The following is a 24378-nucleotide window of genomic DNA, read 5'->3' on the forward strand; positions in this document are numbered from 1 at the left end:
GGCACAGTGCCTGGAAGAACAGTGGCTTTGTAAAGGCCTGTGGGGGTGGGAGGTCAGAGGACTGTGGGAACACAGCTTTCAAGAACACACTGTAGATGCGGGGAACCCAGAGGCCCCTGGCTACATAGGCGTTGGTCTCCCTAAGCTTGGCCTTGGCTGGTGCCTGGTAATGGGGGTGAGGGAAGTTACTAATGACAGTGCTGTTACCTTCTTATTGTCAGTAGTAAACATAGGCTCCACTAGAAATCTGAAGTTTCCTGTAGGGAGAGGAGCACTATAAGTGGGGGGAAGCTGTCACCTCCTAATCACACATACCCCTTCCCTATCAGACTAGATTCTGGGCAGGACCCAGCTCCTACACTCTGTTCTTTCGAAGACATACCTGCTATGGGATATCTTAGCATTACAAAACAAATGCTGGGGCTGGAGATGTAGGCCAGCAGAGAAGGCACTTGTCTCGTATGTGGCTGACCCAGGTTCAATCCTGAGCACCCCATAAGGCCCCAAGAGTCTCTAGGAATGATTCCTGAGGACAGAGCCAGAATAAGCCCTGAACACTGCTGGGTGTGGGCCCAAAACCAAAACAAAACCCCTAAACCCAACCAGCAAGCATTGGCACTCCCTCAAAGCATCTTTCCAGACAAGCTAGACGTTTGCTCTTTGGAATCTAGGTAGCAATCTGCCAAAAGGCTTGGTCCACCTCAGAGACAGACAGAGAAAGGAAGGGACTGAAATAGAGGTTCCTCAGGTACTTATTCCTGCAGGGTAAGTTGGGGTCTGCTCAGGAAGCAAAAAGTTAGAAGTAATGGTCTCTGGGGAGTGCAGACTTTTTCCAACTGAGAGAACAGTCCATTAGAGGTGTGGAAGGGGAATGGACAGTAGGGTAGGAATCTAAGCTACTTTACCAAGATCTCTACAAACCAGTGAGGTCCAGCCAAGATGCCCTGAACACAGAGTTCGAGTGAGAAAGTTGGTGGGCATCCAGCTCCTAGATGACAATATAATGAAGATTTGCTTTCATGCCTTATTGTCTTAGGTGTGCCATGCCATTATTCCCACTTAGAGGCGTGTCATGGCACTTGGCACCTTCTCGACTGTGTCATGGACTTATTTGGGTGCAACAGGAACCAACTTGCTCAGAGCATAGCAGCAGCAGACAGCAAGAGATGTGCCTGGCATTCAGCTGGGTGGCAAGCAAGAAGCTCCCTCCTCGTGGCTGTCTGGGAGAATGGAGCCCAGCCAGACACTGGAGAGGTTTGGAAGGGACTAGAACATTAGTGAATCCCGTGTGCTCTCAAGCTGGTGCAGACAGAGACCTGGACAACAGGTCAGGCTGTGAGTCACCTTGCCACAGCCTGACCTGACCTGACCTTGTGAGTCAGGGTGTGGACCACTGAGGAGGAAAGTTGGCAGGCGCAGTTAGGCTGGCGTCACCTAGCACCCTTCCCCTGCCTCCCCGGCTCCAGCCCTCTCGAATGCCCACTGTGAGTCACTCTCGGGTCACAGACCCTGTGGGAGCATGACTTGGGTGTCATCTCATGTGCTTGTGGATTTGCTATGATGAAAGGTACTGGGGCCCACTCAATCCTTCCTAGAGGCCTCCAACCAGCATGAACCCCTATGTCGGAATGACAGTCTAACATGAACTCTGAACAAAACACACCACCATTATTTTTTTCATTGTAAAAATTTATCAAGGGAATAATTTGCCTTCTGTGAGGCTTGGTTTAGCAAAGACCTTTAAAAAAACACATTAAAATACTTTGGAATCTCTTGAAGCTCATTTCCGAGTCACACTCTGAGCTGACTTCCCTATTATCCTGAGAAGAATAAAACCTCATTGGAGAGCAGAATAGGGAGTAGTCTGCCAGGATCCAGGTAGGCTGAGGCAAGAGCAGTCTGACTTATGACATGATTCCAACTGAAGAGAAAGACAGTCTTGTCCAGCAGCTGAGAATGCAAGGTGTGAATCAGGAATCTATGGCCACCTTTGTGGTAAGACGGGGTGGGGGAACCACATTTCCCAGCAAGCCCTGCCTGGGAAAATCAAGAGTTCTAGAGAGGGACTGGAGAGAAAGACCAGGGGTGAAGGCACTTGCCTTGCAATCCTGTCCTCTTAGTTCAGATTCTTGGCCCCCACATACCCCTAAGTACTGCCAAGAGTAGTTTTGGAGCATCTGCCCCACCCCTCAAAAAGCTCTGGGGAACCAAGCACGCTTGGACCTTAGATAGCACCACTTAAGAGGTGAACGGTACAGGTGGGTTCTGATTCCATGGCTTCCTTGTCCCATGGGACATTAAACCAGACACAAGCACAAGCCTGAGGTGAACTTTCATTGGACAGCTTGGGGACAGGCAAACCTCTGTCTCCTAACTCTAGTTCCCAAAGTATAGAGGAGGAGGTGCCCAGCCCAGACTGCTGCCCTGTTCCTCCTGAGACACGCCTTTGTTGTCCCAATAGCCACTAGTCTTTAGGGGGATTCTGGGCCAGGTGCTGCTCCCACTCAACTTCAACCAATTTATACAGCTCCATGGTGGCCTGGGCATCTTCCACAGAGGAATGGCCACTTTTCCCAGCCTGAAGAGGGAAAGAAGAAAAAGAGATGAGGTTGGAAGGACCCTCTCCACACCCCCTCCATCTCTCATACTCACTGTTTCTGCGAAGGAAAAGGAAACCTGGCCATTTGACTCCTAGGAGACCTTTGCTACCATCTTATCTCCCTCTTTCTTTTCTAGGGCCACATGAGGGCCCTATTCTCATTCTAGAGTATGCTAGAGCAAAAGGCCTTAGGTTATCTCCCCCACCCTCCTAGTTCCTTCACTGCTTCATGAAGGAGGTATCTGCAACCTTCTACCAGGTTACCCCTTTATAAGATTTTCATTTATGGGGCCCCTGAAGTATGTCCTGCTTGAGAACCACAGGTTTAGATCTCCTACTACCTGCTTTTATTTGGGGGCCTCCTTGGGATAATGCTCAGGAGACCATAAAGGGTGCCAAGGTTGGCTGAAGCAGTTGCTCGCAAGTCAAATGCTTTCCTCCTGTACTATCTCTCTTGATGCCTTTCCTTTTTGATTTGGGATATACCCAGCAGTGCTCAGAACTTACTCCTGGCTGTGCTCAAGGGTCACTTCTTGTAGGGCTTGGGAGACCATACGTGGTGCTGGGGATTGAATCCAGGCCAGGATTGAATCCTTGCTTCCAAGGCAAGTACTTTCCCTGCTGTATAATCTCTCAAGTCACTCTCCTTGTAAAAAAGTTTTAGATTTTTTTCATACCTACGATACTCAGCAGTTACTCTGGCTCTGCACTAAGGAATTACTCCTGGTGGTGCTTGGGAGACCATATGGGATGGTAGGGATTGAACTCAGGACAGCTGTGTGCAATGCAAGTGCTTCTACTCTCTCTACTACCTCTCTACTACGCTTGGGTTCCTTTTCTTTTTTTATGGGCCCACACCCAGTGGTGGTCATAAATGTGATGGGGGTCCATTTGGCACTGGGTAGTATTAAACCCAAGCCTCCTGCATGCAAAGTATTCTCATCCCTGTGAGTCATCACTTTAGAACCTGCTCCTCTTTCCTTAAGGAAATTCCTGGGGCCAAAGCGGTAACACTGCAATAGGTTATTTGCCTTGCATGAAGCTGACCTGGGACAGACCCGGGTTTGATTCCTGGCATCTCATATGATCCCCCGAGCCTGCCAGGAGCGATTTCTGAGCACTGAGCCAGGAGTAACCCTTGAGCGCTGCTAAGTGTGACCACTCTCCAAAAAGGAAAATCCTATAGAAGGTCCTCTCTCCCTTTTTTTCTCTCATTTTGACAGAGCTGGGGATTAGACTCAGGTCCTGCATTCAAAGCATGATGTACTTTACCAACAAGTCCCATCTTTTTTTTTTTGTTTTGTTTTGTTTTTTTTGTTTTGTTTTTGGGCCACACCCGGCGGTGCTCAGGGGTTACTCCTGGCTGTCTGCTCAGAAATAGCTCCTGGCAGGCACGGGGGACCATATGGGACACCGGGATTTGAACCAACCACCTTAGGGCCTGGATCGGCTGCTTGCAAGGCAAACGCAAGTCCCATCTTGGCCCTTTTATCCACATACTCTTGGGAACACTAGAGTAGACAAGAGAGCATTCTTTTTCACCCACGTCCTGAGGGAGAAAGACAAGGGGCTCCTGAGCCCCAAATGCTTTCTATTGGGGAGCAACTCGAAATCTTTTATTTTGATTTTTGAGTCACACCGGTGGCGCTCAGGGGTTACTCCTGGTTTTGCACTCAGAATCACTCCTGGCAGGCTCGGGGGACCAGAGGGGATGGCAGGAAGTGAACTAGAGTCTATCCAGGGTTGGCCATGTGCAAGGCAGGAGTTTATCTAGGGTTGACCTCGTGCAAGGAAAACACTTTAGCCCTACTGCTATGCTATGGCCTGCCTGGCCCCCAGTTCAAAATTTGAAGGAATTCTTAGAATGGGATTCTGAATAAACAAAGCAAGACTGGCCTCCAGCCAGATCCAAATTGGGGGCCAGCAACCTTTTGGGGGAAGAGGAGAGAAATTACCTGAATATCCTGGTTCAGCAACGTCTTGGTGAGATGTTTCAGAGACAAGGTGACATTTTCCGGGCAGCCAGCCTTTTTGTTGAGTAGGGGAATGCGGGAAGTGTCCCGTGTGAGGGTCTTGGGGTGGAAGTACTGCAGGGCTTTGTAGTCATTGTGGATGGCATGGCCCACCACTATCTTCCCTGCGAGGAGCTTCAGGATCTGAAAGGGACATGTAAGAGAAGGGCAGGAGCTTAGATGCTGATTCTGTAACCTAAACGACCACATGGCTTTCTGAGTGCTTTCTGCCCTACAGTCCACACTCACATCATCTTTGAACTTCATCTCCCACAAATTCTCTCACTTGAAACCCACTTTCACCCCACACCTTCTTCAAAGTGGGTTGAGGTGTAGAAAGGAATAAAAATGTGTACACAGTGGCACCGTTTGCAGTTCTATCACAAGTGGGTCCTTACTTGTATCTCCTCATTCATTTTTCTCTCCAATGAAAGACTGACTTGGTTTTCATCACAAGCCATGCTCCTGTTGGTCGAGATATTTCTGGGTCTACCAGGTTCAGTATGGTTTCAGGACTGCTGAAGTCCTTTGATCATTACCATCACTATGACCACAGGCAAAGTCAGAACAAGTGGATTCAAAGAGGGGCACCAAATAGCTAATGGAAGTCTCCAATTACATGCAAAAATACACATTTAGTGTTACTGGGGAGGATACTATTGCTTCCATTTGACTGAGTGTTTCCAGGTTATAAAATACTCAAGTCACTTACTACAAAGCTGCAAGGGAAGTGAATCAGGGCACACAGGCAGTGCACTTTTACTTTTTTTTTGGGGGGGGGGGGTCACACCCAGCGGCGCTCAGGGATTACTCCTGCCTCTACGCTCAGAAATTGCTCTGGGGCCGGGCAGTGGCGCTGGAGGTAAGGTGCCTGCCTTGCCTGCGCTAGCCTAGGACGGACCGCAGTTCGATCCCCCGGCGTCCCATATGGTCCCCCAAGAAGCCAGGAGCAACTTCTGAGCGCATAGCCAGGAGTAACCCCTGAGCGTCACAGGGTGTGGCCCAAAAACCAAAAAAAAAAAAAAAAAAAGAAAGAAAGAAATTGCTCTGGCAGGCTCGGGGGACCAAATGGGATGCCGGGATTCAAACCACCGACCTTCCGCATGCAAGGCAAACGCCTTACCTCCATGCTATCTCTCCAGCCCGCACCTTTACTTTTTATGTTTTACTTTTAAGTTGGTTTTTTGTTTTTGTTTTTGAGTCACATCATTAATATTCCTGGCTCTGAGCTGGGGAACCATCACTTCTCAGCAGGGTACAGAGGGTCCTATACAGTGCGGAGGATCAAACATGTGTTGGCCATGTGCAAGACCACCAGCATCTTCCCTGCTGCCTTATCTCCTCCGCAAGTGGCCTTATCTCTTAACAGAAAGTCACTCCCTTAGTCTTCCAGCTTCTCCTGCACATAACCAGGAGGCACTGTTCAGTTTTCACAAGTAATTTACCAAAGACCACTTGTGGGCCTGAGAATAGAGTGTGTATGTGGGGGGAATCTTTTCTCTGCCATTTGATATTTAGAAATAATCCTCGGTCTGGAGAGATAGCACAGTGGCGTTTGTCTTGCAAGCAGCCGATCCAGGACCAAAAGTGGTTGGTTCGAATCCCGGTGTCCCATATGGTCCCCCGTGCCTGCCAGGAGCTATTTCTGAGCAGACAGCCAGGAGTAACCTCTGAGTAACGCCGGGTGTGACCCAAAAACCAAAAAAAAAAAAAAGAAATAATCCTCCAGGGGCCGGAGAGATAGCATGGAGGTAAGGTGTTTGCCTTGCATGCAGAAGGTCGGTGGTTCGAATTCCGGCATCCCATATGGTCCCCCGAGCCTGCCAGGAGCGATTTCTGAGCACCGAGCCAGGAGTAACCCCTGAGTGTGGCCGGGTGTGACCCAAAAAACAAAAAAACAAAAACAAGAAAAAAGAAAGAAAGAAAAGAAATAATCCTCAAGCCACATAACACAGGAAGACAGGCCCTGGCAGCTGATGAGTAATACATAGGTCTGTTTCATGTCCTGGGGCCAGACCCCAAGATCAGATCCTTGGTACAGGTGTTTCCATCTGAGCATAAAGACATACTTCCCAGACTACCAGAGGCTATGCCAGGGACTCAGTTGCAAGTTCCAAAGCAGACTTCCAAAGAGGTTGAAAAAAAGGGCTTAGCCTTCGCAGACATCCTTGGAAGAAACCAGATGCACAGAATGTACCTCTCCTAGCCAGGCTGGAGCACAAGGGAATTGATTTCTGAGAAAAACCAGAACAGTTTAACTGACTAGATACTTATAGTCCCTCTTCCCCTGAGGCTGACTGCCCCCATTCCCTAACTCTTCACCTGAACTTCAGCACAGCTCTTGCCAGTCAGTGCCAAGCTACCTTTACACTCTGCTAGTTCTTCCTAAAACAGCAGATATCCCACCTGGGATACACCATCTTCAAATTACTGCCCTAAAGATAAAGAATTTTTAGAAAAACTGTGCCCACTGGTTCCCAAGCATGGGGGTAGGACATCTGTCTTGCATGCAGCTGACCAGGGTTTGGTCTCAAGCATCCCATATGGTTTCCTGAACTTGTCAGGAATTATTTCTGAGCGCAGAGCCAGGAGTCACCCCTGAGCGCTGCCAGGTATGGTCCCAAAGCTAAACTGAACTAAACTATAAACAAAATATAAACTATAAACAAAAGTTAAATAAAACAGGCTGAAATCTACTGGTCTAGAGAAGGCAAAGAATACAAGTACTGAAATGTCAACATGATCTAAGGGCGCCCTCTGGAGGCTGTCCAGCCTTCAGCCAGAATCTCAGCCCTCTCCTTTTTTTTTTTTTTTTTTTTTTTTGTTTTTTTTTTTTTGTTTTTTTGGGTCACACCTGGCAGTGCTCAGGGGTTATTCCTGGCTCCAGGCTCAGAAATTGCTCCTGGCAGGCACAGGGGACCATATGGGGCGCCGGGATTCGAACCGATGACCTCCTGCATGAAAGGCAAACGCCTTACCTCCATGCTATCTCTCCGGCCCCAGCCCTCTCCTTTAGTGATGCTCCCAATGACCTAGAAAAGTCGATTTACTCATGAATTACATGAAGCCCTGAAATAATTGCCCAGCGGCCTTTTCCAACCCACTCCACCTCAGTCTACCAACTCCAGTGTACAAATAGGCTGCAGCTCGTTCTGGCTGGAGAAAATCCTCCTAACCTTTTCATTCTCAACCTCTTCACCTCTCTTCATAACTGTACCTCCAAAAAATCCTTAACTGAGCTGATTCCCCGGGCGCCCATGCCTGCTACTCAGTAGTCCAATGAGTGCATGTGATAGCCAAGGACAACTGTCCCACCAGCAGAAAGCCTTCCTCATCCGGGTATCTCCTCTCCAAGATGCAGAGAAACAATCGTCTGCGAGTGTAATTTGGGCTCCATCCCCCTCTCACCCCCATCCCGTGAACCATGCCTCTCACCTGGCCCTGTGCCACCTTGAAAGGAGTGGCATTCACCATGTGATGCTTCCGTATCCCACTCCACCTGGTGCGGTAATCCACAATGTGGCAGGGTGGACGGATGTATTCGTCGTAGAGCACGTCGCCATCATAGCTGACAACGCTACAGCGCGCCAAGGAGCTGACATGGCCTCTAGGTCCAGTTCCCACCATCTCACAGTCAATTGCTACCATCTTGCTTGGAATCTTCTGGAGTGCAGCAGAGCCTTTACCTTTACTCTCTGGGAGAGCTTGGGTAGATGATTGTAGGGTGTTCTTCTGAGAAGGGTTTTTCTTGGTGTTCTTCTGGGAACGTGGTGGGCAGCTCTTTATCTCTGGAAGAGCACTCTGGAACTCTCCCAGTAGATCTATTTTGGCCACCACAGAATTGGTTTTCTGTGAAGGGCCAGGGGTCAACCATGGTACTATGGTTGTCTTGTCCTGTACTGGCTCGGATGCATTGCTGGAAGCTGTAGGCTTCTTTTTGGTGAGGAAGGTGGCCTTCCTTGAACTATCCCCTTTGGCCACGTCCCCATTCTGCTGTTTTGCCTTGGAAGACACTTTAGGTGCCTTGCTTGGGGCTTGATTCTTCTTAGCCAGAAAACCTTTCCGTTCCAAGACTCGCCGCTTCTTGACAAAACTTCGGTGCTTGGCATTGCCCTCGAATCCCTTCTTGGGGGGAGGCTTGTCAAAGTCCAGATTGAGGAGTAAAGTAGACATGGATCAGGCGGTTGGAGGGCAAGGAGAGAGGTTTAGTGGGAGGACAGAAGGCTCTCAGTCTGCTTAAGATCACAGAGCAACATCAGGCGAGTGGCAATTATTCACCCTGGAGAAGAAAGGTAGCCTGGTAAATGGGGCCACGGGGTATGGGAGGGAGGAGGATGAGCGATATATATATATATATATATATATATATATATATATATATATAAAGATCCAACTCTGCATCGAACCACCTTCCAGGCAGAAAAGGAAACGAGCTGTCTAGGAAGTGATGGGGAGGAAGCCCTCATTGGAGCGACAGCCTCCTGCTTCCCTCTTTGTATGTCTCTGTCTTATCTGTATAACTGGGGACACACTGCTTCCATCTGGGTGAGCCTGGAAAGCCAAGTAGGGTGTGTGCTGTCACCTGCCCCAAGGGCATAGAGCTGTCACTGCTCTAAGGCAGAGAACAGTGATGAAAATCACATACCTCTGGATCACCCCTGAGCACTGCAGCATGAGTCCCAAGAACAGTGATAGAAATCCACGAGCCCTCTTGGCCAGTCTCCAAGAGGGAGAGGATGGCCATATAGGCATTTCACCACAAATCCTTTTGGAGGGAAAGGGGCAGTGAGGAGGCATGGTCAGCGACATGGAGCAATGCAGGAACTGCGGGAGCCACCTCGGGCGAGCCCTGCTTCGTGGCCCAGGCTCCAGGCCTGGTCCCAGGGCTCAGCCACCACCACCTACCTCCCAGCCAGGCCTCGCATGAACCGGAAGTGACGACTCCGGAAGCGGAAGCGAGAACGTGCTATGGGGTGCTCCAGGCCTTACAGGCCGAGCCCTGGTGAGGAACACCGGCCGCCGCCCTCACGAAGCCGGGGATTCCGAGTATGTGAGCCGCGGCAGTGTCGGGTAGCGGCGGCGTGGTCCAGAGTGCGCCTCCCGATCCTTCAAACCCCCGGAGAGGGGCGAAGGGAAGACATGCGAGGGCCACTACAGTCCAAAACGGGTCTCCCAGCCGGCTGGAGGCCTCACTTCCGGTGAGGGCGGAAGTACGCCACCGGAAGAGCGGGGATGCTCTCGAAGTGTGTCGGAAGTGTTGCGCCGGAAGGGGCGGGGACTGCACCGCTGACCCGCCCCCGGGAGTCGCGCGCGCCCTTCCCCGGCTCTGTGACGTCATTTCTTCTGCGCCCGGCTGGTCGCAGCTTGTGACGTCATGAGCGCGCCCAGCCTAGTCCACTGCTGGGCTAGAACCTGCGGAGTTTGGGTCTTCCCCACGCTGAGTGCATCTGGCTCCGCGCGCGAGCCGCTGCTGGGATGCCGGGCATCTCCGCCAAGGGGCTCTCTCACGAGGAGAGGAGGCAGCTGGCTGTGAACCTCACCCGTGTCCTGGCGCTCTACCGCCGCATCCTGGACGCCTACATCATCGTGAGGCCATGGGAGGCGGGCCGGGGGCTTGACTGGGTGGCCTGTTCATCCCTCTTCCTTGCTTACCTGCTTTGGGCCCACTCTCCTGAGCCTGCTGGCTCACCTGTCATGTCTTCTGATTGCTGAGTATACTCGAATACATCAGATACTACAGGGTTTGGGGTGCTTGTTTTGCACATTACTGACCCAGGTTCAATCCCCTGACGCCAAAACAGGCCAACAAAATAAATCAAGAAATAAAAAAAAATCATTTGGGCTACTCTGATGTTTGTCTTGTTTCATAGTAGATGAATATATGGTCATAGACTAATGTAGCAACCAGATGGGGTGCTGGGGATCATGTGCAAGTGATCAAGTGTCCTCCATGCTGAACTTTCCCTCCAGTTTCTATCCTGGTGATATTACATTATTCGAACATTTTGTCAATCCTATCAGAATAGAGTTTTGTCTATATGGGGGCTGTAGAGATAGTACAGCAGATAGGAATTTACCTGGCATGGTAGAATGGTAGAGCTTCACCAGGAGTGATCCCTGAGCAGAGAGCCAGGATTAAGCTTTGAGCACCTCTTGAGTATGGCCCAAAAAACAAGATAAAGAATTTTGTCTGTGTGTTTTCCCTGTTTTGTTTTGTTTTTTTATCTTTGTGTTCACTGTCACTTGGGCTTAGAATAGAACTTGAAGTATAACCAAAGCTGCAGAATTTGATTGAATAATATCTGAAATAAAGCTATGAAAGACTTGTGATTTACGATGGTTTCAAAAAAATTTTTTTTGTTTGTTTTGTTTTGTTTTTGTTTTTGGGCCACACCCGGCGATGCTCAGGGGTTACTCCTGGCTGTCTGCTCAGAAATAGCTCCTGGCAGGCATGGGGGACCATATGGGACACCGGGATTTGAACCAACCACCTTTGGTCCTGGATCGGCTGCTTGCAAGGCAAACACCGCTGTGCTCTCTCCGGACCCAATTAAAAAAAATTTTTTTAAAAAGAATTTGATTGAATGCATAACACATTGTGGGGCCAGAGATATAACACAGTGAGGAGGTGCTGGCTTTAAATGCATCTGACCCAGATTAGGTCCCTGGCACTATATAGGATCTCCAAAGCTCTGCCAGGACTGATCTCTTTGTACGAAGTACAGCCCTGTGAATGGCTGGGTACACCCTCCTAAATAAAATAAATAAAAGAGGGGCCGGAGCAGTGGCGCCAGTGGTAAGGCATCTGCCTTGCCTGCGCTAGCCTAGGATGGCCTGCAGTTCGATCCCCTGGCGTCCCCTGTGGTCCCCCAAGCCAGAAGTGATTTCTGAGCGCACAGCCAGGAGTAACTCCTGAGCATCACCGGACATGGTCGAAAAAACAACAAAAATTATGATAATAAAAGAGAGGGGGTTATAGTAATAGTAGGTAAAGCATTTGTCTTGCATGCGGTCCACCCACGTTCAATCCTGGCATCCCACATGATCCCCTGAACCCGATGGGAGTAATTCCTGAGCACAGAGCCAGGCATAACCCCTATACACCACCAAGTGTGCCCCGCCCCCCCCCAAAAAAAAAAAACCCATTTGGGCTTGTCTTATGCTTGTACATGAGAGGACTAAATGGTAACAGTCACAGCTTGCTGAGTACTTCTCCCTGCAGGAATTTTTCACGGACAACCTGTGGGGTACCCTCCCTTACTCGTGGCAGGAAGCACTGGATGGACTGACGCCGCCGCAGCTCGCCACCCTGCTGCTGGGGATGCCAGAAAATGAGGCTTTGGTCAGGTATGGGTAAAAAGCTCCCTGACCTGGGAGCCTCAGCCCCGTGCCCATTGCTCAGAGTCTCCCTGTGTATCCCTTACTGTGAACTGGCACATTGAAAACTGCTTGGACCGGGGCTGGGTAGGTGGCGCTGGAGGTAAGGTGTCTGCCTTGCAAGCGCTAGCTAAGGAAGGACCGCGGTTCGATCCCCCGGTGTCCCATATGGTCCCCCCAAGCCAGGGGCGATTTCTGAGCACATAGCCAGGAGTAACCCCTGAGCGTCAAACGGGTGTGGCCCAAAAACCAAAAAAAAAAAAAAAAAAAAAAAGTGCTTGGACCATTCACAGGGGTGCTGGGCTCTCTTAGGTACAGGTCAGTGTGGCCACTCACCCTTTTGGCCCTGAAGGCCACAGCCAGTGCCTTGGCCTTTACCCGGACCCCTGGATTTGACGCCCCCTCTGAGTTCCGGGAGAACCACAGCCAGAGCTCCCGACTGACAGCACCGTTCCGGAAGCATGTCAGGCCCAAGAAGCAGCATGAGATCCGGAGGTTTGGAGAGGTGAGGTCAGAACCAGGGCCTGAGGGTGAAGCAATGAGGGTACTTTGTTGTCTCAGGAAGAGAGGCCTGAGAAGGTTTCTTTCTTTCTTCCTTCCTTCCTTCTTCCTTTTCTTTTCTTTCTTTTTTCCTTTCTTTCACCACACCCAGCACCCAGCAGTGCTCAGGGGTTACTCATTTCTCTGCACACAGAAATCATTCCTGACAGGCTCGAGGGACCATATGGGATGCTGGGTCCATCCCAATTCAACCATGTACAAGGCAAACACCCTACCACTGTGCTATCACTCCAGCCCCCGGAGAAGGTTCTTTTTGACTGTAGCACTGGAAAACTGGGTTGATTTGGCCTCCTTCTGTTTGGGCAGATTGAATCTATCTCACTTCATACCTTATTCATCACACTCCCTGCCCCTGAATTTGGAGCTGACTCCTTCATGGGAGACTGAGTTGGTTGCCTGAATGGGAAACACCTCCAACTTTGTTTCTTGGATCTCTGGTCTCTTCAGCCCCTCTGTCATTGCCACCTTGATCTCCCCAGCATCATCAGTGGGAATGGAATGGGAGAGCCAGACTTCTTTGTTCTCTTACAGTTGGTGAAGAAACTGAGTGACCTCACAGGCTGCACACAAGTTGTAGACGTAGGTTCAGGCCAGGTGAGCCTACCCCTCTTATTCCTGTTTTCCAAGTCATGGGGCTCAAGTAGCTACAAGGCAAGGTCCAGGGAGTTGGGGGCCCCTGAGAGGGAGAGACCCTGGTGAGGTGCTTAGTCCAGATTCTCTCTTCCCTCCATTTGGATTCCAGGGCCACCTCTCCCGCTTCATGGCCTTGGGTCTGGGGCTGATGGTAAAGAGCATTGAAGGTGACCAGAGACTGGTGGAGAGAGCCCAGCGTCTGGACCAAGAGCTACTGCAGGTTCTGCAGAAAGAGGAGAGGCGGAAGATGCAGGTAGGTGTGTATCCTAGCTCTTCCTTCCTGAGGGAACAAGAATGAACCTGGGCCCCAAAGAAGAATCCCTTCAAGTCCTAAGCTTGACTAGATGTTGGTGCCTATGCTCACTTCTGTTCTCCTAGGTCCCCCCTTTGCCAAAGACTCCTCAAACCCGGGAGGGGGATGCAGGAGAGATAGTAATAGTGGATAAAGTGCTTGCCTTGCATGTGGCAACTGGCATATGGTTTACTGAACACAGAGCTATGACTGGCCCATGAACACAAAATCTGGAGTGTGTCCTAAGCATTGCTCAATATGGCCCAAATACTTCAACCCCCAGAGTGATGGAAAATCTCCACAAAAACTAAAACCTCTGGGGCCTGAGAGATAGCATGGAGGTAGGGCGTTTGCCTTGCATGCAGGACAGTAGTTCAAATCCCGGCATCTTATATGGTCCCCCAAGTCTGCCTGCCAGGAGTGATTTCTGAGTGTAGAGCCAGGAGTGGCCCCTGAGCACTGCCAGGTTGACCCAAAGACAAAAAAAAAAAAAAAGAAAAAGAAAAAGAAAGGAAAAAAAAAAAAAAAAAAGAACCAAAACCTCTTCACGTTTTAAAGGCAAAGTGCTTTTTCTGCCAGAGAAACAGTCTAGCAAGGAGGGTACTTGCCTTGTATGTTGCAGTCCCAGGTTTAATTCCCAGTACCACACAGGATCCCATGAACCTCTCCAGGAATGATCTGAGTACAACCAGGTGTACCCCCCTCAAAAAAATAAACAGTGAAGGGGCTGGAGCGGTGGTGCAAGCGGTAAGGCATCTATCTGCCTTGCGCACGCTAGCCTAGGATGGACTGCAGTTTGATTCCCCAGTGTCTCACATGGTACCCCAAGCCAGGTGTAATTTTGTAATTTCTGAGTGCATAGTCAGTAGTAATCACCGGGTAGAGCATCACCGGGTGTGTTTCCCCAAAAAAAGTCATGACAACTTTACCCTATCTGTCTAAAGGGTCAGCTCTCTCTGTCTCCCACACCTTCCTGACTAGAACAGAATGGAGGGCTAGTCCTTCCGTGTGGCCTGTGGTGATGCAGGGGCCATTCACAGGTATGCCATCTGCCCTTGTCCTTTCCTGTCTCCACAGACAGTGCACTCTGGCCCTCGCCTCTGTCCCCACCATGTAGTTAGGTGGGTGGACCCCTCAGCCCTATGTGATGAGCTGCTGAAACCTCTGGAAACTTCCCCTCCAAGTGAGGCCCGCTTGCTACTGACAGGCCTCCATGCGTGTGGAGACCTAAGCGTGGCCTTGCTGCGACATTTCTCCAGTTGCCCAGACGTGGTGGCCCTGGCCTCCGTGGGCTGCTGCTACATGAAACTGAGTGAGCCTGATGGCTACCCACTGAGCCAGTGGGTGGCGGGTTTGGCTGGCTCTGAGCTGCCCTACCGGCTTCGAGAGGGGGCTTGCCATGCCCTAGAGGAATATACTGAGCGGCTGCAGAGAGCAGGCCCTGGATTGCGAACCCACTGCTACCGGGCAACCCTGGAGGTGGTCATCCGCCAGGCGCAACCCAATCTTCGGCGGCCTGGCGTGCAAGGGATTCCCAGAGTCCACGAGCTCAAGATTGAAGAGTGAGGCTTCGGGAGTAGGAGTGGGTGGTGGGTGAGAAGGTGGCATCTCTCACTAGAGAGCTGAGTCCTGTCACCATGCTTGTTAGTATGTGCTGAGGAGCATCAGGATGAATTGAGGGTGATTTTGAATCCTCTAGGGCAACTTCTTCATATGCCTTTGGGAATGGGCAACAGGTGGCTGACCCAAGTTTGATCCCTGGTATCTCGTCTGTTAGGAGTAATTCCTGAGTATCACTTAGATGGTCCCCAAACAACAACCAAATAGATCATCTCAGTAATAGGGTAGTTTGGGCTGAAAATAAGTTTTTGGCTCAGTGCGGTGCTGGACAGATAGCACACAGCCGAGAAGATGCTTGTTAACTGGGTGGTCAGGGGGCTAGAGAATAAAATACATGAGGGAGATGCTAACCTTACATTCAGCCAACCCTGGATTGATCCCAAGTACTGCTGGGAATCTTCTTCCCATCTAAAAACAGATGTTTGCTAAAGTAACAGATCAAGCCAGGTTGTAATCCAGTTAGGAACAGCCAGTTTTAGTGGGAGGTATAATGGTTCCTAAAGCCAAACTGAATGTGGCCCTGGCTGACCCCACAGATACGTGCAGCGGGGGCTACAGCGGGTGGGGCTGGATCCCCAGCTGCCACTGAGTCTGGCCACCCTTCAGGCCCACCAGGCCCAAGAGAATCGTGTAGTAGCTTTCTTCAGCCTGGCCCTGCTGCTGGCCCCGCTGGTGGAGACCCTCATTCTGCTGGACCGCCTGCTTTACCTTCAGGAACAGGGTAAGGAGGATCTAAGCCAAGATTCGGGCAGGGTGGAGGCTGGAATCCAAAGGCTCCTCCTTTCGGCCCCAATCCCAAGGTCTTTTGGGCAAGGTCTATCCCTGACTGATACTCTTGATCCCCTACTTAGAATCTCCATCTTGATAACACAGGTTCCTACGTAATTGGCCTTGGCAGTACATTTTGAACCTACCTCTCAGGCACCAAGAACCTATAGTGGCTTGGACACTCATGTTCATGGTTCCTAGTTCCTTGGACATCTTCCTCCCCCAGGGAAAAGGGGCTCTGCCTAGAGACTGAGGGAGAACAGGGTGCTAAGAGGTTGGCTGGAGGCCTCACTCCTGCCCTCCTGATCAGCCCTCCTCTCTCCCAGGCTTCTATGCTGAGCTCCTGCCCATCTTTAGCCCGGAACTCTCCCCCAGAAACCTGGTTCTGGTGGCCACCAAGAGGCCGCTGGGTCAGGCCTTCTCTGTTCTGGAGACTGAAGACAGCTAAGACGGCCAGAGGAAGGCACATCTCAGTCCCCTGTAAAAAAAAAAAAAAAAAAAAATAGCTTGGCACCATGGCAGATGAAAGTGGGAGTTGCCCACCCCAATGCTGCTTCTACTTGGCCTTCAGCTCTGTGTACTGTTTCTCTCTTCGTGTGTTCTTTGATGTAAAGTATTTTAATTTATTAAAGAGGAAGTCATTCTTTCCCTTCTGTTCTATTAAAGATAGAAAATAGGGAGAGATAGCATGGAGGTAAGGCGTTTGCCTTTCATGCAGGAGGTCATTGGTTCAAATCCCGGCGTCCCATATGGTCCCCTGTGCCTGCCAGGAGCAATTTCTGAGCATGGAGCCAGGAGTAACCCCTGAGCACTGCCGGGTGTGACCCAAAAACCACAAAAAAAAAAAAAAAGATAGAAAATAGTCTCTCCTCTCTCTCATTGCGCCCTCTCCTCTCCTCTCCTCTCTCTCTCCTCTCTCATTGTGCCCTCTCCTCCCTCCCTCCCTCCCTCCCTCCCTCCCTCCCTCCCTCCCTCCCTCCCTCCCTCTCTCTCTCTCTCTCTCTCTCTCTCTCTCTCTCTCTCAGTTTCAGGATTACTGATGGTAACTGAGGGGCCTTAGATGCCAGTTCCCACCCTCCATCATATGTGTGTTGCTCTAGCTATCCTCATATCCTCAGAGATTCTTGGATTTCCCTTTAGTCTATGCTGGGTATCAACTGGGCATGGTGTGTGTGCATGTGTGTGCGCACATGGGCACAGAGCTAGAGGTAAGCCCTAAGCATTGCTGGGTGTGGCTCCAGAACAAAAATATAAACAAAAAAGAAGGCAGTCGCTGTAGGAGAGGTTATTTAGATCTTTATTGGTGTTGAGGAGGCCAGAGAAAAGCTCTTCTTCCAGGCTCAATACCAATAGACTTTCTTGTGTCTCCGAGACTCCTGGATGCCCATGGCCTCCATCACCTCTTCCTCTAGTGTCTTTAGACTGGGCACATAGGTTCTTTCTAGGGCATCTTCCACTGAGGTGTCTTTGGGGCCATCTGTTGAACCAGAAGAAGTATGGGAATTTCTTGAGATCCTTCATGCCCACTCCTCCCCTCTGCCCACTTTGTGCTCTTCAGTAGCTCACCAATCCATGTTTCAGGAATGATGCCATCACTTCTGGGAAATTCAGGTTTGGGGATAATTCTGCCTGATCTGGTGGAGACACGGACCCGCTCTCCTGTCTCGGTGAACCTCCACTGCACCTCGGTTGGTTTCCTAGTGGATGGGAGACGTGAAACCTGAGAACTAGGTGGTACCTTCCAAACTCAATGTTTAGCTCTTGGCTCTCCATTTTGGGATTTCTCACAGGGAGAGGAGCATATCTGGGAGCTGCCCTGCGTGACTTCCAGAGCATCCAAACACCCTTCATTGGATAACTGCCAATTTCTGCAAACCCAGTGGTAGGGGGACCATTGGCCCAAAGCCTCTTGTACTTGCCTGTCCATCGGATCTACGAGTTTGACCTGGCGGTGGAGTAAGGGTGCTTCACTTGGAACCATGGTTCCCCGAGTCTCCAAGGTCTTGCCAACGTAGCGATAATGCTGTCCCAAAAAAGGGAAGGGATGCCAACCACAGCTTGCCGAAAAGCAGGTTCTGGTACAGCTTCTGGCACTGCTCTCAATGGCAGTCAGAGCTGGGACAGCCTCCCAGTAGCCACATCTTATTCCCCATCTCCACTTACCGTGTTCAGTCCCTCCACGACCACCCAGTTGCGCTGCCGGATGACCTGGACCACTTTTCCTTGCTTTCCTGCATCCTTGCCTTCTAGAATTTCTACCTAAGGTGCAAAATGTGGGGGTTAGAGAGGGAGGCCCTTTCCCAGGAACTTTCCTTCCCTGCCCTATCTGAGGTACTCACCCTGTCTCCACAGAACAGATGCCAGTCTTCGTCAGAGATAGGCTCCACAGCCACCCGGCGCCGCCTGGTCCCTGGAGGGTTCCTCCTCTTCTCTGCCAGGGTGCCAGGGCGGCTCATCCCATAGCGGTAGTTGTGGGGCAGAGTGACCTTGGCCGCCATGGCCAGCAAGGCAGAAATACGCATGGCTGAAAATGGAGAACTCTCTAGGCTGAGGAAAGACCCAAAATCTTCCTAGTGAGTGTTGGGGAGATGGCAAAGAAAGAAAAAAGCAATTTTTGGTGGTGTAAGTGTTCAAATTTGGGGCCTCATGCATGCAAGGCTTTACTTGACCTCAAACTTCCTAACATCTGGGGAAACGAAACAGGACAGCAGATAGGGTATTTCTATTGCATCCAGCTGACCTAGATTAAATTCCTGATGCCACATATGGTCCCCTGAACCCCAACAGGAGTGATCACTGAGCAGAGCCAGGAATAAGCCCTGATTACTGGAGTATGACTGCAAAACAAAATTTTCTAAAAACATGTATGTGGAGCTGGAGTGACAGTGCAGTGGTAGGGTGTTTGCCTTGCACATGGCTGACCCACGACATACCTTGGTTCAATCCCTGGCATCCCAGATGGTCCCCCAAGCCAGGAGCGATTTCTGAGTACATAGCCAGGAGTACCCCTGAGCATCACCAGGTATGGCCCAAAAACAAAAAAAGTATGTATTGCTAAATGGACCTCACCTGGGGCCAGGGAGGTGGCACTAGAGGTAAGGTGTCTGCCTTGCAAGCACTAGCCAAGGAAAGGACTTTGGTTCAATCCCCCCGGCGTCCCATATGGTCCCCCCAAGCCAGGGGCAATTTCTGAGCATTTAGCCAGGAATAATCCCTGAGCATCAAATGGGTGTGGCCAAAAAACAAAACAAATAAATAAATGGACCTCACCCTCACTGAAAATTCTTTAAATATTATCTTTAGGGCCCTGAGAGATAGCACAGCGGTGTTTGCCTTGCAAGCAGCCGATCCAGGACCTAAGGTGGTTGGTTCGAATCCTGGTGTCCCATATGTCCCCCGTGCCTGCTGGAGCTATTTCTGAGCAGACAGCTAGGAGTAACCCCTGAGCACCGCCGGGTGTGCCCAAAAACCAAAATATATATCTTTAGGGGTAGAGATAGAACAAGGGTTAAGGCAGCCTGTCCAACTCCAGTACAATCCCTAAAACCACATACGGTCTCATGAGCCCCCTTACCAAGAGTGATCCCTGAGCACAGCTGAGTGTAACCAAAAAACAAGTCATCTTAAAATGAGAAAATAGGGCCGGGAAGGTGGCGCTACAGGTTAGGTGTCTGCCTTGCAAGTGGATGGACTGCGGTTCGATCCCCCGGTGTCCCATATGGTCCCCCAAGCCAGGGGTGATTTCTGAGCGCATAGCCAGGAGTAACCCCTGAGCGTCAAACGGGTGTGGCCCAAAAACCAAAAAAAAAAAAAAATGAGAAAATAGGGGGCTGGGAAGGTGGCGCTAGAGGTAAGGTGTCTGTCTTGCAAGCGCTAGTGTAGGACGGACCGCAGTTCGATCCCCGGCGTTCCATATGGTCCCCCCAAGCCAGGAGCGATTTCTGAGCGCATAGCCAGAAGTAACCCCTGAGTGTCAAAAGGGTGTGGCCCAAAAAAACAAACCAAAAAAAAAAAAAAAGAGAGAGAGAGAAAATAGAGCATAGATCAATAGTGACAGGCAAGGGCATGTGGCCAAACAGGGTTTGATCACCACCATATGTGGTCTCCAGACAACAGCCAACAGTAAGCCCTGAGTCCTGTTGGTTGGGTGTAGCAAAAACCAAAACCAGGGGCTGGAGAGATAGCATGGAGGTAAGGCATTTGCCTTCCATGCAGAAGGTCGGTGGTTTGAATCCCGGCATCCTATATGGTCCCCCGAGCCTGCCAGGAGCGATTTCTGAGCATAGAGCCAGGAGTAACCCCTGAGCACTGCTCAAAACAAAACAAAAAAACCAGACGTCCAGAGCAGTGGCACGCGCAGTAAGGCGTCTGCCTTGTATGTGCTAACCTAGGACAAGCCTCGGTTTGATCCCCCAGTGTCCCATATGATCCCCTAAACCAGGAGCGATTTCTGAGCTCATAGCCAGGACTAATCCCTGAGTGTCACTGGGTGTGGCCGAAAAAACAAACAAACAACACCCAAAACCAGAGATGATGAAGTTCTGTGACTTCTCCATGATCATAAAAGGTATTATGTAGGAAAATTGACATTCAAATTCACCTTTTTTGGGGGGTAGGGGGCAGTTTGGGGCCACACCTGGTAATGCTCAGCGGGCCACATAGGATGGGGGTGCTGAACCCAGGTCAGTCCTGTGCAAAGCAAGCACCTTACCCATTGTACAATTCCTCTGGCCTCTTGGAATTCAAATTCATTTTGGACTTCAAAGTTCAAACAGTCCATTAAGGCCAGGGACACTGCTCTCTAGCCCATCCCTGAAGGTTAGTATACAGTGTGTTGTACTCAGAAACTATTAAATAAATGAACAAACAGCAGAAAGGAAGAAAAAAGGCAATTAACGAGTTGGAGACAATAGAGAGGTAACTTGCCTTGCATGGAGGCAAACTATTCAATCCTGGCACCTCATAGTTCCCTGAGCACCTGGTTAAAGCCTCCCAAAAATAAAAAGGCAGACATGGGCCGGAGCAATAGCACAGTGGTAGTTGCACGCAGCCAACCCAGGATAGACCCTGATTTGATTCCTGGCATCCCATATGAGCCTGCCAGGAATGAGTGCAGAGCCAGGAGCTCTGAGCACCACCGGGTGTGACCAAACCCACCCCCCCAAACGACCATTATGTTAACAGAACCAGTCTGGATGTGAATATCCTCTTGGATACACTAAAAATACATATATTCTAGGGACTTAAAGTGGTGGTACAGGGGTTAGGGCACTTGCCTTGCATGTATCAACCAATGCTTGATCCCAAGCAACCCATACAGTACCCCAAGCTCTAGCAGGAGTGATTCCTAAGGCAGTCAGGAGTAAACCTTGAGTAATAGGACAGGGGCCGGGCGGTGGCGCTGGAGGTAAGGTGCCTGCCTTGCCTGCGCTAGCCCAGGACGGACCGCAGTTCAATCCCCCGGCGTCCCATATGGTCCCCCAAGCCAGGAGCAACTTCTGAGCGCATAGCCAGGAGTAACCCCTGAGCATCACCGGGTGTGGCCCAAAAACCAAAAAAAAAAAAAAAAAAAAAAAAGAGTAATAGGACAACGACTAAGGTGTCTGGCTTGCATTTGCAGTTTACCTAAATTCAATCCCCAGTATTTCATATAGTCCCCTGAGCACCACCAGGAAAAATTCCTGAGTGCAGTGCCAGCATCCTAAGCATCATCGGGTATGTATGGCCTCAAAACAAAACAAAATAGATTAAAAAACAAAACAACAAAAAACCTTGGGTCAGAGAGATAGCATGAAAGTAGGGCATTTGCCTTGCATGCAGGACAGTGGTTCGAATCCCGGCATCCCATATGGTCCCCCGAGCCTGCCAGGAGCAATTTCTGAGCGTAGAGCCAGGAGGAACCACTGAGTACTACCGGGTGTGACCCAAAACCAAAAAAAAACCAAAACCTTGGGGGTCACCAGGTATATGATTCCCTGATAAAAACCAAACAAACAAAACAAAAAATAAAAAAAATCCAACAGCAATATATATATATTTTTATTTATTTATTTATTTATTTTGGCTTTTCGGGCCACACCCGTTTGATGCTCAGGGGTTACTCCTGGCAAAGCGCTCAGAAATTGCCCCTGGCTTGGGGGACCATATGGGACGCCAGGGGACTGAACCGCGGTCCTTCCTTGGCTAGTGCTTGCAAGGCAGACACCTTACCTCTAGCGCCACCTCGCCAGCCCCAGCAAAATATATATTCTAAAATAATTTTAAAAATACATATGCACATATTCTATGTGCATATTAAATACATATATTCTAGCACAAGCTTCCTACCTATGGGAGGTAAAAAAAAATATTTGAAGGAACTATAAGTATAAAAAAGCGGAGTCGGAACAATAGCACAGCAGGTAGGGCATTTGCCTTGCACAGGACTGACCTAGTTTCAACCCCTGGCATCCCATGATTTCTGGAGCCTGCCAGGAATAATTTCTGAGCACAGCCAGGAGGCAATCCCTGAACGCTGCCAGGTGTAGCCCCCCCCCCCCAATATAAAAACGAAAAGGCCTTGTTCGTTATTTTCAACCGATGCTGGTTCAAATAGGCCATTACCACATAACAAACCTAATGGGGGTCTGTGTGTGGGTAAGTGGGATTTTGCCTTTTTTTCCCCAAGCTACGCCCAGTGGTGCTAGCACCGGGTGCTGGAAATCGAACTCCTATTCCAGTTCTCTGTAAGGAGATGCACAGGTAAGATTTTTCCTAGGTAAAGCAATGAGGACGTTCTGAGAATGAAAGGGACCTGCCTGCAGCTCACGCAGCTATTGGGAGATCAAGGACAATAATGAATGTAGAAACCTGAGACTTAAGGGAAGGATGCTTGCTGGGCCTGCATGCACCCGAGTTCGATCCCCAGCATCTCCCGTGAGCCCACCTCCCTCCAAGGGCGGCGATGGTCGCGATCTAGTAGCTCGCAGCACGCATCCACCCGCTCCAAACCACCATGCAGGAAAGCCCAGAAGAGCCGAGTGCGTCGTGGCGGGGGCAAGACCAGGTCAGGGCGTTCTGCAAGCTGCCGCCAGCCGGCGAGCACTGCAAACGGAGCCTGTGGGCTCTGAGACTCTCACCTCCTGCACGCCGCCCCGCCGCCCGCGACTTCCGGTCCCGGCCCTCCCGGAGCCTGCTGGGAAATGTAGTCCCGGCGAAGAGCGGAAGTTCCACCACGCCGCCGCGGAGACCAGAAGTTGGAGCAGCAAGAGCCACCCGGAGAACGGAAGTCGGGTCTCCGGAAGTAAAAGCGGCGTGAGAACGCCAAAAGGCATGCCGGGAGTTGAAGTCCAAGCTGAAGACCCAGCGTTTTCCTGCCGTGCAGGCTGCTGGGAGTTGTAGTTCCAGGATTAGGTGGCTCCATTTTCTAGGTGATTGTCTTTATTTAATTTTCCCTTTCCAGGCAGGAATCTTCCCCTGGCCGCTGGGTCTGAGCGATCTAAGAGATTGCCTCATGCTCTCTTAACTGCTCAGGTGCCACCAAATGTCATATTGGGAAGAACATAAATTAGCTGTTCCTGCTGCCTAAAGTGTGCTGCAGGGATCCCATCCATGATCTAGATCACCTGTTAAATGGTGGACACAACCCTAGCTTTGTTTATCCGGCTCAGAATTGTTTCTACAACTAGCCCATTCCCGTGTGGCCAGGATGTAATGGCTTATTTTGGAATCTTCTCACGCACTACTTCTTGTGCAAATCTTTTTTTATATTTAAGTTCCCCAGGGCTGTAGGGAGCATGTGTTAAAAGTGGTTGAGGGGATGGGGAGAGAAATACAGCACAGCAGGGTGGTTGTCTTGCACGTGGCCGATTCATCTGCAGCACCCCATATGGACCCCTAAGCCCACCGGGAGTGAAATCTGGGTGCAGAACCAGTAAGCCCTGAGGACCAGAGTGGGGGGTCCTCAAAATAAAAATTAATAAAGGTTGAGCAGGGACTGGAGGAATAGCACGGTCGGTCGGTATGTTATATGCTATGATAGTATGGTGCTTGGCTTGTATGTGGTTGACCCAGGTTTGATTCCTGGCACCAAATAGGGTTTCCATGAGCCTGCCAGGAATTTCCATGAGGTCTGCCAGTTACAGTCACAAAATAAAATTTAGAAGAGATTTAGCAGTGGGGTGGAGGGTTTTTGTTTATTATAACTTGACCCTCAGATAGAAAGCTTTTGCTTTTGGCTTTGTTTGATTGGGGGAAACAACCAGTACTGCTGTTAAGGACTTAGTCTTAAGTCCTTAGACTTAAGAAGCTCTGCACTCAGGAATCATTACTGGTAGGCTTAGGAATCCTATAGGATAACAGGGATTGAATCCAGGTTAGATGAGTACAAGACAATCACTTTACCTGCTGTACTATCTCTTCTGCCCCACAGGTAGAAGAACACATTTGGCACTTCTCTTTTAGTTATAAGTTTTAGGCCCATGTGGTGGCATACTAAGGGGTTACTCCTAATTCTATTCAAATGTTCTTTAGGGACT

The 24378-nt window shown here is 50.1% G+C and overlaps 3 protein-coding genes across 8 annotated transcripts; 1 reads left to right on the forward strand and 2 right to left on the reverse strand.

Annotated features, from left to right (window-relative positions):
• Positions 1 to 1782: 1782 nt before the first annotated feature.
• Positions 1783 to 9786, reverse strand: ISG20L2 (interferon stimulated exonuclease gene 20 like 2). Of its 2 annotated transcripts, none has more exons than XM_049782303.1 (4): positions 9517 to 9786; positions 8047 to 8890; positions 4555 to 4755; positions 1783 to 2578 (listed from the first exon to the last, which is right to left on the reverse strand). In XM_049782303.1, exons 2-4 carry the CDS (start codon positions 8782 to 8784, stop codon positions 2465 to 2467), a joined length of 1053 nt encoding a protein of 350 aa, XP_049638260.1. In that variant the 5' UTR covers positions 8785 to 8890; positions 9517 to 9786; the 3' UTR covers positions 1783 to 2464. The 2 variants fall into 2 exon arrangements, with proteins under 2 accessions (XP_049638260.1, XP_049638258.1); XM_049782301.1 differs by having other exon boundaries at positions 9257 to 9528.
• Positions 9787 to 9890: 104 nt separating this feature from the next.
• Positions 9891 to 16508, forward strand: METTL25B (methyltransferase like 25B). Its single transcript, XM_049782273.1, has 8 exons — positions 9891 to 10197; positions 11834 to 11958; positions 12301 to 12493; positions 13081 to 13143; positions 13292 to 13435; positions 14552 to 15036; positions 15631 to 15815; positions 16189 to 16508. The coding sequence occupies exons 1-8, from the start codon at positions 10087 to 10089 to the stop codon at positions 16308 to 16310; spliced, it is 1428 nt and encodes a 475-aa protein (XP_049638230.1). The 5' UTR covers positions 9891 to 10086; the 3' UTR covers positions 16311 to 16508.
• A 630-nt stretch (positions 16509 to 17138) lies between these two features.
• Positions 17139 to 23022, reverse strand: MRPL24 (mitochondrial ribosomal protein L24). Of its 5 annotated transcripts, none has more exons than XM_049782348.1 (5): positions 22981 to 23022; positions 18202 to 18432; positions 18026 to 18121; positions 17429 to 17885; positions 17139 to 17339 (listed from the first exon to the last, which is right to left on the reverse strand). In XM_049782348.1, exons 2-4 carry the CDS (start codon positions 18382 to 18384, stop codon positions 17610 to 17612), a joined length of 555 nt encoding a protein of 184 aa, XP_049638305.1. In that variant the 5' UTR covers positions 18385 to 18432; positions 22981 to 23022; the 3' UTR covers positions 17139 to 17339; positions 17429 to 17609. The 5 variants fall into 5 exon arrangements, with proteins under 5 accessions (XP_049638305.1, XP_049638306.1, XP_049638303.1 ...); XM_049782349.1 differs by having other exon boundaries at positions 18202 to 18409; positions 22981 to 23015; XM_049782346.1 differs by lacking the exon at positions 22981 to 23022 and adding an exon at positions 22788 to 22960.
• Between the last annotated feature and the right edge of the window lie 1356 nt (positions 23023 to 24378).

Source organism: Suncus etruscus, chromosome 10, assembly GCF_024139225.1.
Source record: "Suncus etruscus isolate mSunEtr1 chromosome 10, mSunEtr1.pri.cur, whole genome shotgun sequence".
NCBI lineage: Eukaryota > Metazoa > Chordata > Mammalia > Eulipotyphla > Soricidae > Suncus > Suncus etruscus.

What these genes read in the sequence shown, in the direction of transcription:
- ISG20L2 (XM_049782303.1), bottom strand. Translation starts at nt 8,784, where the DNA reads ATGTCTACTTTACTCCTCAATCTGGACTTTGACAAGCCTCCCCCCAAG. An exon ending in TCAAGGTGGCACAGGGCCAG is followed by an intron (nt 4,756 to 8,046) that starts GTGAGAGGCATG and finishes TGTCCCTTTCAG; the next exon opens with ATCCTGAAGCTCCTCGCAGG. An exon ending in TGCTGAACCAGGATATTCAG is followed by an intron (nt 2,579 to 4,554) that starts GTAATTTCTCTC and finishes TTCCCTCTTCAG; the next exon opens with GCTGGGAAAAGTGGCCATTC.
- METTL25B (XM_049782273.1), top strand. Translation starts at nt 10,087, where the DNA reads ATGCCGGGCATCTCCGCCAAGGGGCTCTCTCACGAGGAGAGGAGGCAG. An exon ending in GAAAATGAGGCTTTGGTCAG is followed by an intron (nt 11,959 to 12,300) that starts GTATGGGTAAAA and finishes GGGCTCTCTTAG; the next exon opens with GTACAGGTCAGTGTGGCCAC. An exon ending in TAGACGTAGGTTCAGGCCAG is followed by an intron (nt 13,144 to 13,291) that starts GTGAGCCTACCC and finishes TTTGGATTCCAG; the next exon opens with GGCCACCTCTCCCGCTTCAT.
- MRPL24 (XM_049782345.1), bottom strand. An exon ending in ATCTGTTCTGTGGAGACAGG is followed by an intron (nt 18,122 to 18,201) that starts GTGAGTACCTCA and finishes TTTGCACCTTAG; the next exon opens with GTAGAAATTCTAGAAGGCAA. An exon ending in TCGTGGAGGGACTGAACACG is followed by an intron (nt 17,886 to 18,025) that starts GTAAGTGGAGAT and finishes TTTTTGGGACAG; the next exon opens with CATTATCGCTACGTTGGCAA.